We start from the raw sequence: 10,857 nt of genomic DNA, 5'->3' as shown, positions 1-10,857 counted from the left end.
TATAATAACACTTAAAGCAGAGTTTTTTGGAGAGGGGTTCTTCAATATCATCGAATTTTAGTTACTTTATTTTAGATCTTTAAAGAAAAAAATTTGTTCAAATTAAATTTTAAAAATATAAAAATCCCTTCTGTTTTTTTATTTTAAATATGAAAATAATAGTTTTTTTATTTGAATTAGCACTATTATTTATTTTTAAAGCAAGCTACAAGGAAATAACAATTTCAAATATATTATTTGTCGTAGCTATTATTGAGAAAGTATTAGCAGATAATATACTATTAATTGAAGCTATTTAATTTTATAAATATTAACTTAGTTAAAACACTTTTTTATTGAGTGAGCTTAGTTTACTTTTATTCTTTTAATAATAACATTTCTATTATTTATTATATCCTATTTTTAATTTATTCAATAAAATAGCCAATAGAAATTTTATTAAAATTCCTAAAAAGGTACGAAAACATTTAGGAAAGTATAATAAACTCCCCTAAAACTAAGGTAACAATGCTATAAACTCATAAAAAATGATAAATTATTTGAATAAAAATTGGTAAAATTCCAAAAAAATTTATAATATTATAAAAATGAAAACCTCTTTCAAATTTAGATTATTAATTCAACTATAATAAAGAATTTATTTGAAGAGGAAAAATATAAATAATGTTTGAGTAGTGAATTTTTAATAAGATAAAACTTTCTAAAATAAATTTTACAGAAATGTATATTTCATATTAAAAAAGAAAATATGAGCTTTTTTCTTAGCTTTTAAGTAGAATATAATTTTTAAATTTTTTAAAAAATGATTATTAATTTACTGGAAAAGAAATATCTTTTATATTAAATATTATATAATTCATATAACAAAAAATTTATAAAAACAAAATAATTATTTATTGATTAATAAGGGATATCATAATAAACAAAGAGTTTTTAATTACCTTATTTTAATATTAATATATTTGCTTAAATTAAGAAGTAGAAGTAAATAAAATAAACAACATTATGAAATATCTAATTTTGAGATTGTTAATAACTGTTTCATTACCTACTATAATTGGAGTTGGTTTTGTGTTAGCAATATTTTATAATATTTTATGGAGATCTCTAGTTTAATGGTAAAAAATTTGTCATTTTTCATTTTTAGTTTAAGATCTATCTAAAATTAATAAATTAGTATTATCTTTAACGATAATGTTGCAAAACTTTTATAAATAATAATATATTTAGGTAACTATAGAGTGGCTAATGGAATGATTAAGTGTAAAAGTAAATATTACTAAATTCTGCTTATTCTGAATAGATTTTATTAGAATATAGCTTCAATTAGGTACATTTTTTTCATATCAAGATTAAAATAATTATTCAAAACTTAATAGTTAGAGCTTCATATGGTTGTAGTCAAAGGTTTGATAAAAAAATATCAAAATAATCAGATTATCTGTATAATAAATTTTATTATTAATATAAGACATTTCTAAAAATTCAATAACAAAAAAAATAGATAATTCAAAAACTGTTTTCACTGTTTGCTCCTATAGAGAATTCACATTTAATTAATGTCCTTAATATGTTTATGATTAATTAAATAAAAGTATATTTTATGCTGATCTTTATTTTGTTAGAGATGTATTTAAATTTGATTTGCTAACACCTGAATAGCAATATTTTATTAAAATTGTAACAATTTAAGATATTAAATATTTTTTTAATTTTAATACTTAATTTTATATTAGAATGATTTTATTTCTTATTATGGAAGATCTGCTTTTAAGGCATCTTAGATTGAAGGGCTAATATAAATTAGTAATATTTATAATTCTGATAATACCTCAGTATAATAAGTTTTACCTTCTGTGTAAATTTTATTTAAAATATTTAATTTTTTTTAATACAGTAAAATATTTAAATTATCTCATTTTAAAAAATATTTTTTTATTAAAATTCAATATAATTTTTTAAAAATTAAAATTTTGATTAATTACTGGGTACTTTTCTTTAAAAATATGTTTTATACTTTAATATTATTAGTTTTTATAATTATACTGATTCTGATTATGAAAGTTGTAATGGAAATAAATTTATAGAACCTTATGATCCTAGATGTAGATATTGGTTCATTTACGCGTAATAAAATTAAGGTATAGATTAAACAATATTTATAATTATATTAATTGATTAAGTAATTACTTATTATTTTGAGAATTTTAGTCAAAATTTGGAATAAAAATAATTTATTATTATCATTATTAAAGCTAAAAAATTTATTTCTTTTAATTGCTTAATAGGCTTTTTTATTTTTGAGCCATATATAGATTCTATAACAGGAGCTCTGCTGATGAGTCTTTCTACATAAATTGATTTTCATTCTTAGTTCTAATCTGTTGATACAATTGATTTTACAATGCAAAATATTAATGAGTTATTGAGTTCAAGCGAAAATGCTTATACAGTATTATTTCATGAATTCAACTAAACAGTATAGTTTTATAAATAACAAAAATAACAATTCAATTATTTCAATAAAAATAATTTATTTATTTATTTATTAAAAAATCTAATAGGTTTTATATCATCCTTTACTTGCTTTCTATTAAGTAATGAGTTGGTCGGATATAGAATTTTTTAATATCAAATAATACTGTAGTATTTCTTAAGAATAAATGGATATTTGCTTATCGTAAAAATAACAACTTTCTAATTAAGTTAATAAAACAATCAAATTTATTCAAAGTAATGATGATTTAATTCAAAATCAAACCAATTTGAGCTAGCTTTATTAATAATGGGAAAGGTTTGGCTAAAAATAGTAAATATTATTTTACTTTTCTTTTATTAAAATCCATTTACTTCTACTTTAAATTATTTTTTCTAACTTCTTTATTTAGATACATTTTTGAAAAATATATTTTTTATATTAGATATAGCATTATTTTTCCTGTTTAGAGCAGACTAAAGGGCTACAACAATTAGAAACCATATTCTTCTAGTATAATTTTGATTGCAAGGGTAATTACAGATAACAGTGATAGTTTAATGCTCCTTAAATTGATAAACTTTAGCTTAATAAAACTTTTTTTGATGATTGAATTTGCTTTTGTAAGTTCTATTATACTCATTTTTATTATAAATTATGGACTATTTTAAGTTTATTCAATTAAGTAACCAATAGAAATTCTAACAAAATTCTTATAAGAAAGTTACAGTTAATAATTATCAAGTTAAATAAAATAAAATACATTGAACTAAAGTAGAGAGGAAATAAAATAATCAATATAAAAAATGAAACTAATAAAAACTTAATAATCAATTAAGATTGACTAAATAAAATAATCATACTAAAAAAAGTAAATATTCTAGTCATAAAATTAAAGTGACAGCTAAAATTATATTTCCTTTTAAAATTAAGTAATATAGAAGAAATTAACTGATGAAGAATCATCTAAATAATATTGGAATAATGACTCTCTAGAATTTTTAAATGAAAAAACTTCTTGGAATCACATATAAAAATTAAAATTTGATAACTATTAATCAAGAAGTCCAACAACTTTATATAATAAAATAAGATAAAGGTAAAAATCTATTTTTTCTCCAGCTGCAAGTGAAAAGAAAATTTTAAATTTCAATTCTGAAAAAGTTTTAAATCTTGAATAAAACCATCAACAAATTTAACCAAGAAAGAAACAATTTTCCTATTAATAAAAATTAATAGATAGCAATACTTCAATCACTTAAAGTGTTAAAAGATTAAAGAAAACTAGTATTGATACTTAGCTACAAAAAGAATGTAGTATAGAGATTATGTAAAATGCTAAAATTTAAGACAAATTTGAAGAAAAAGATAAAATTCTTAAAGGTCTGAAGCCATTATTTTTAGAAATGAAAATAATTAAAAAGGTTTTCTAAGATTTAGAGATGTTAATAAATTATTAGATTGATGCTTAAAACTAAAATTAATAAGACTTTGTTAATAATCTTTTTCATTTTTCAAAAGCAAAAACAACATTTTAAAAGCTGCAAAATTAAACAGGGCTTAGCCGATGCTACTTCAATTTAGGTGTGATATATCTAATGAAATACGAATACATACTAGCTTCAGAGTATTTTGAATCCTCAATTTAAGTTAGTCTCAATAGTATTGGAGTTAATTATTAAGATTTGATAGACTAAAAAATAACAAATCCATCTATTCTTTTGACAGATGAGCAGCTTTTAATATTGTCTAAAAAAATAATATGTCAAGCATTCTGTATGAAAGAATAAGCGTTTTCTTTAATCCAAATAAACTAAAACTAAAATGATAAAGCTTAGGATTAAGTGTATTAAGAGAGTATTTAGGAAAAAGCAATTTAAAATTATACTCAGGTAGGCAAAACTTTATTACTAAAATCATTAAATATATTTTAAATAATTTATAAATTGGGTTTGAGTGGTGGCTAAATTTTTTCAGAAATATTAAAAATTTTTTTACTCCAAGAAATTATTGAAATAATGATAGAATTAAATATATATAAATAAAATAATAATTACCTCCATGACTTAAATCAATTCTTGAATATTTCTACAAATTAGTAAAGCAATATAAATTTATCTTTAATATATCAATCATCATAATCATAAAGAGTTACGATAAGCCAAAAAAAAAATTAAAAACTTTTTTCTATAGCTGATGAAATGAATGACGGAATTAAAAAATAAATTATTTAAATTCAAAAAAGCAGACACCATTATCTATTAGGATTAATAGAATAATAAAACAAAAATTTTATATAATCAATAGAATAATTTACATTATGCTTAGAAAAGGGTGTCCATTACAATCCTATTTTAAGAAAGAAAACAGAATTTCGTCTAAATTAATTATTCTAATAAACACCTTTATATAAAAATGTTTACATTAAAACTGATTTTTAAAATGATACAAACAATTTTATTGACTTAGTTCTTATAATTTAATTAGAATATTAAATGCAATATTCTTCTATTGAATAATGCATTAAAAGCCTTTAATAAAATAGTTTTTTTGAAAAAAAAGATAGAATACTCATTTTAATATTTCATGTTGAATTAGATGTTTTCATGCCATTCACTGAGATAATAAATAAAAAGCATTGGAATTTGATAATAAATTCTATTCAAAATATAGAAAAAACCATAATCCAAAAAGAAAAAACAAAAAAATAATAAATCAGTTGGCAAGAAGCTATTAATATGTCCTTTAATCATATTTATGAATTGAAGATATAAGATCATATATATTTAGAATAAATAAAAAATTAATTAAATAAAGATTATAAAAGCAATAAATTATTAATAAATAATTCTGAAAAATATTTTGCTTAATATAAATAAAGTTTATAAAGGAAAAAAGTAATAATATTATTTTCAAAATAATAAGAAGAAGAATGTTTAAACATGAACAAAATTAGCTTAAATTTAAAATTAATGAATTATTAAAAGCCAATTATTTATCATTTAAAGGAATATTCTTTAAATAAAAATAAAAAATCTGATTAACTTATTGATAGTTTTATTTATTAATCTTTCGAAGATGATAACTAACTTTTATCTAATCTATTAAAGTTAAGAAATGAAAAAAATATTAATGATTACCAGGAATTTCTATCTGTCCTTAATATTTCTTGAACAGTAATTGCTTCTTTATAAGTATTATTAAAAATATTATATCAGTATATATTATCAAATTTATTTTAGTACTTATCATTTAAATAAATTTTAAATTACTTAATTTATAAAATAAATTTTATGTTAAAATATTATTAAATATATTTACTTTAATTTTTAAAAAAACACACATAAATAATTTTCTTTCTCATTTTTTTAATTTAAATTAATTAACGATTTTAAGCACTTTATCATAGTAAATATTGTCATAAAAATCGATAGTATATGGTATAATCCAAAAAAAATTAATTTTCATAGATATAGATAATATGAAATTTTTTTTATGTTAATTAATATTTTTAAATGAGTTTTAGTATATTACTGATAAAATGCTAAATCAATAAATTGTTTTTGAAATTAATTAAAATGAAGTAAATGAATTTTTAGGCCAGTTTTTATGATTGAAAGTCTAACCTATTTACAAATAACTAAAATTTTATTAGTGTTAAATTAATAGAAGAAACTAATACTTCTATTTATTTATTTTGTTTGATTTTAAACGCAAATTATATATTATATATAAGTAGAAATAACCCTAAAAATTACTAGTTATAATGAAATATTTGATTTTGAGACTTATTATTACAGTTTCTTTACCGATAATGATTGGAGTTGCATTTACATTAACCGTATTTTACAAAATTTTATGGAAAGCTTTAAACTAATGGTAAAATATTAATCTTTCATTTGAAGTTTAATCATTGAAAAATATTAATTTATATTAGAAATGATCTTTTACAAATTTAAAAAACTAACACTAATAATTAGGGAATATGATAGTGGAATATGGATAAATTCATTATAAAAATAAACTTTATAAAATTCTGCTTACTCCCATTAGGTGTTGTTAGAATACAGCTTTAATTAGGTAGGTTAAATTTTAGTTAATAATTAAGATTTAAAACATTTATGTCTTCACTTTAAAAATAGTTAGAGTTGCATATGGTGGTTATAAAATCGTTAATAAAAAAATATTAGAATTCACAAATAAAATGTAAAGATGTTCTTTCTTGAATTAAATTTTATTATTCTATCTAAAAAAAGATAATCCGAAAACTATTTTCACTGTCTGCTCCTATAGAGAATTCATTTTTAATTAATGTCCTTAATATGTGTACAATCAATTAAACTAAAGCATATTTTATGCTGATCTCTATTTTGTCAGAAGTGTATTTAAATTTAATCTTCTAAGTCCATAGCAGTAATATTTCATTAAAACAGTAAGAAAAATATTATTTTATTAGTATTTTTGATTGATTTATTAGCTTTTATATTTTGTTTATTAGAATGATTTTATTTCCTTTTATGGAAGAGCTGCTTTTAAAGCTTCTTAGAATGAAGGAATAATATAAATTAGTAATATTTATAATTCAGATTAAACATCAGTCCAATAAGTAAATCCCTCACTGTATCCTTAAATAAAAATAGCTTATACATATTATTAAAATTATTTTTGCTAATTATTAGGTTTTATAATTATACTGCTTCTGATTTTGAGAATTGCTTTGGAAATGATTTTATTGAACCATATGATCCTAGATGCAGATATTGGTATAAATATGCTTAAAAAAATAAAGGTAATCAAAATAATTTATTTTTTCAAGTAAATTAATTAAAAAATATTAAATTTCATTCTGATTTATATTAAAATTAAGCAATTTAATTTTCATAAAAATACATATTTTTGAAAGAACTCTCTAATAATAAAAAATATTTACATTTTTTAACTTAGTATGAATAAATAAATTAGGACAAAACCTGATTATGAAAAAGAAAAATTTTTAAATAGTTAAATTAAATAGGTTTTTATGCTTATTAATTAGTAAATTTAATAGAAAAAATAAATATAAATTTTAGATATTTATTTTTTTTTGATACTTATTATTTAGGAATTAATTTTAAATTATTATGAAATATTTAACCAAATAATATTATAATTAGGGTTTTTTATTTTTGAACCATATATTGATGCTCTAACAGGAACTTTGCTGATGAGTCTTTCTACATAAATGGAATATGAGTCTCAATTCTATTCAGTGGATAATATTGATTTTTCAATACCAAATATTTTACAAGTTTTTGATTCAGATAAAAGTGAAAATTCTTATTCAGTATTATTTCATGAATTCAACTCAACTGTAACCTTTTTATTCGAAAAATGATTTGAATATTTATATTTCTTAACATATTTTATAGGTTTTTTTTCATCCATTACTTGTTTTTTATTAAGTTATGACATGGGCAGATATAGAATTTTTTAATATAAATTAATTTTGCAGCATTTCTATTGAATAGATGCATATGTGTCAATCTTAAAAGCAAGAATTTGCATAGCAAGTAAATGAAACTATTGAATTTATTAAAAGTGGGAGTTATTCTATTGAAAACACTAATTTTGACAAATTTTACTAATAATGGCAAAGGTTTGGATAAAAACAGTAAGTTGATTAAAATTAAATTAAACTTTAACATTTAAAAAGAAAATAAATTCACTTATTTGAACAATTTTTTTAATTTTTTTAATAAAATAATCAATAAAATGATTTTATAAAATATCAAAATATATTTACTAAAACTTATCAGAATTTAATTCAGTATTAAATTTAATAAAAAATATGAAGTTTATTTTTTATAAGAATTAGTTTTATTCTACCTGTGTAGAGTCAACTTAAGGGATATAACAATCAATAGCCTTATTCATTTGCTATAATATTTATTGCTAGAGTCATAACAGATAGAAGTGATTAATTAAAATTATTTAATTTAATCAACATACAATTTATCAAATATTTTCTAGTATTTGATTTCGTTTTGGTTAGTTCAATCATATTACTTTTTATTATAAATTATGGTTTATTATTAATAAATTAAATTTAAAAACCGATAGAAATCTTAATTTAATTCTTATAAATGAGTTATAAGGAACAGTTATCATATTAAATAAATATAAGCTAACTAATTAACAATAAAAATGATACATAATAAACTATTATAAAAAATAAACAAATTAAAAGCCAATAATGTATAAAAAGAAGTTAAAATAAAATAAGCTTATAATTAATATAGGGTGAAAACCCTAATTAGACAAATATGTAGATTGATTAAAGTTAAAATTAATTTTTATTAGAAGAAGAATCTACAAGGTAATTTTAGAATACACCAATAAAGTTTTGCTAAGTAGTTGAAAAATCGTTTGATGAATAATCAAAAACTAACCATGACTTTATAGATAGCCCTTTAAAGAAATTAAATAGTCACTTTAATTCTCCATTGTAATCTTCTAAAAATTCTTACTCTCCTCCTTAAAATTTAAAAAAATTAAACTAGAGTACTCAAAGAATTTTTGATTATATTTAGCAATCTCACATTCTTGGAAAGAAATGCGATAACATTTAATTGAATTCATAAGATTAAAATTTTTCATTTAATAGAGCTAACTATTCACCTAACTCTTAAAATAAATTTAAAGAGAGGCTCTAAAAAAAAGTGGCATTTAAAGAATAAGAATAAATTAGAGAAGAAAGGAAAGAAAAGATACTCAAAGGACTTAAACCATTATTCCTAGAAATGAAGATCATAAAATAAGTTTTTCAAGATCTAGAAAGTGTTATTAACTATTAAATAAACTCATAAAATTAAAATTAATAAAACTCAATGAAAACTCTTTTTCATTTTACCTAGGCCAAAACTATATTCTAAAAGCTTAAAAATTAAACTGGACTTAGTAGGTGTTATTACAATTTGGGTATAATTTATCTTCTAAAATATGATTTTAGCTTGGGTTCAGAATACTTTGAGTCTGCTATTTAACTAAACTTAGAATCCCTTGGTATAAATTATCAAGATCTAACAAACCAAAAGTTCATAGATACCTCTTCAATAAAAACTGAAAATTAAATTTTAATTCTGTCAAAAAGATTATTTTCTCAAGCATATTGCTTAAAATAACAAGCGCTTCAAGTTATTTATACATAAGAAAATAAATTAAACTAAAATAATTTTTTAAAATATAGCCAAAATGATAAAGAAAAGAATATAGAAAAACTCATTTCAAATCAACAACCATAAAATTAGACTTTATTACAAAAATCTTTGGAAATATTTGAAATAGTTTTAAGATTGGTTTAGAATAACGATTTTTATTTTCCAGATAATTTTAAAATCTTCTTGCTTTAAGAAATTATTGAAATAATTTTAAACTTAAAAGAAAGTAAAAAGATTCAAATTTACTTTGAAACTTTAGACTAACTTTTTCATAATTAAATAAATTAATAAACTCTCACATTCATAACTCCTAATAACTATCCTTCGTAAAAAAATATAATTAATGAAATAAAATGCAAGTCTCATCAAAATTTATAGATTGGAGCTTGCATAGAAATTAAAAAATAGATTTTTCAAATTCAAAGAAGTAGACAACATTTTTTATTTGGACTTATGGAGTAGAGTTAAAAAAATTATTCATAGGCAATTTAATAATTTACATTATGCATCGAAGAAGGAACTCATTATAATCCATCTTTGAGGAAGAAAGCAATTTTCCATATTACTTAATTATTTCAAAACCATCCTTAAATATAAATAAGAGAGAATTTATTTGATATGATTGAATAACAAAATATTCCTATTGATTTAATAGTAATAATTCAATTAGATTATTGTTTAAAATATACAACTGTAGAAAATTGTCTAAAGTCTATTTAGTAATCTAAATTCTTAAAGAACGATGATAGAATAATCATTTAAATATACAACTAAGATTTAGAAATAATTATACCTTTGACACATGTTTACAATGAAAAACACTGGTATTTAATCATAGATTCTCTTTAAAATATTACTAAAAGATTTATTGAATATGAAAAAAAATCAAAATTGCAAATTTCTTGGTAGGAAGCCCTATTTAAGTCTCTGAACTATGTTTGCTAATTTAATTTATAAGATCAGATATATTTAAATTTAATTTCTGAGAAAAAAAAGTATATCAACAAAGATAATTCATTTAATAATCTTAAAAATGCTTTTTAGTGCTATAAAAGAATGTAGTCCTGTTAAAAATATGAAAGATAAAAGGTTATCCTCCTATTTTCAAAAGAATAAGAATGCAATAAATAACTTAATTAAAATAATTTAATCAAATAGCTTAAATTATTTAATTATCACAAACCT

At 19.6% G+C, this 10,857-nt stretch overlaps 4 protein-coding genes across 4 annotated transcripts in view; 3 read left to right on the top strand and 1 right to left on the bottom strand. All coding sequences in view use genetic code 6, as the record gives it.

The window, feature by feature from the left end:
* Positions 1 to 51, bottom strand: part of TTHERM_01130800 (transmembrane protein, putative) — a gene marked incomplete at both ends in the record, with an annotated part of 285 nt that extends 234 nt beyond the window's left edge. The window contains one exon of the mRNA XM_001027578.3: positions 1 to 51. This exon is cut by the window's left edge and continues 234 nt beyond it. Coding sequence (XP_001027578.3) covers positions 1 to 51 — 51 coding nt within the window.
* Positions 52 to 3,282: 3,231 nt separating this feature from the next.
* On the top strand, positions 3,283 to 4,258 carry TTHERM_01130790 (tetratricopeptide repeat protein; the record flags this gene model as incomplete). The annotated part of the gene is made up of 2 exons (XM_001027577.3): positions 3,283 to 4,146; positions 4,205 to 4,258. The coding sequence occupies 2 exons, from the start codon at positions 3,283 to 3,285 to the stop codon at positions 4,256 to 4,258; spliced, it is 918 nt and encodes a 305-aa protein (XP_001027577.3).
* A 713-nt stretch (positions 4,259 to 4,971) lies between these two features.
* TTHERM_001130784 (tetratricopeptide repeat protein) lies at positions 4,972 to 5,649 on the top strand (the record flags this gene model as incomplete). Its single annotated transcript, XM_012800987.1, has 1 exon — positions 4,972 to 5,649. The coding sequence occupies one exon, from the start codon at positions 4,972 to 4,974 to the stop codon at positions 5,647 to 5,649; it is 678 nt and encodes a 225-aa protein (XP_012656441.1).
* Positions 5,650 to 6,680: 1,031 nt separating this feature from the next.
* TTHERM_01130780 (tetratricopeptide repeat protein) lies at positions 6,681 to 9,648 on the top strand (the record flags this gene model as incomplete). Its single annotated transcript, XM_001027576.3, has 7 exons — positions 6,681 to 6,908; positions 6,975 to 7,096; positions 7,156 to 7,265; positions 7,630 to 7,826; positions 7,885 to 8,126; positions 8,325 to 8,502; positions 8,755 to 9,648. Coding segments are annotated over 7 exons (1,971 nt in total), but the record flags the coding sequence as incomplete, so codon positions are not given.
* Between the last annotated feature and the right edge of the window lie 1,209 nt (positions 9,649 to 10,857).

This window comes from Tetrahymena thermophila (assembly GCF_000189635.1).
Source record: "Tetrahymena thermophila SB210 genomic scaffold scf_8253855, whole genome shotgun sequence".
NCBI lineage: Eukaryota > Ciliophora > Oligohymenophorea > Hymenostomatida > Tetrahymenidae > Tetrahymena > Tetrahymena thermophila.
The sequence above is the reverse complement of the archived record's forward strand: the minus strand, read 5'-3'. Positions and strand labels throughout refer to the sequence as shown.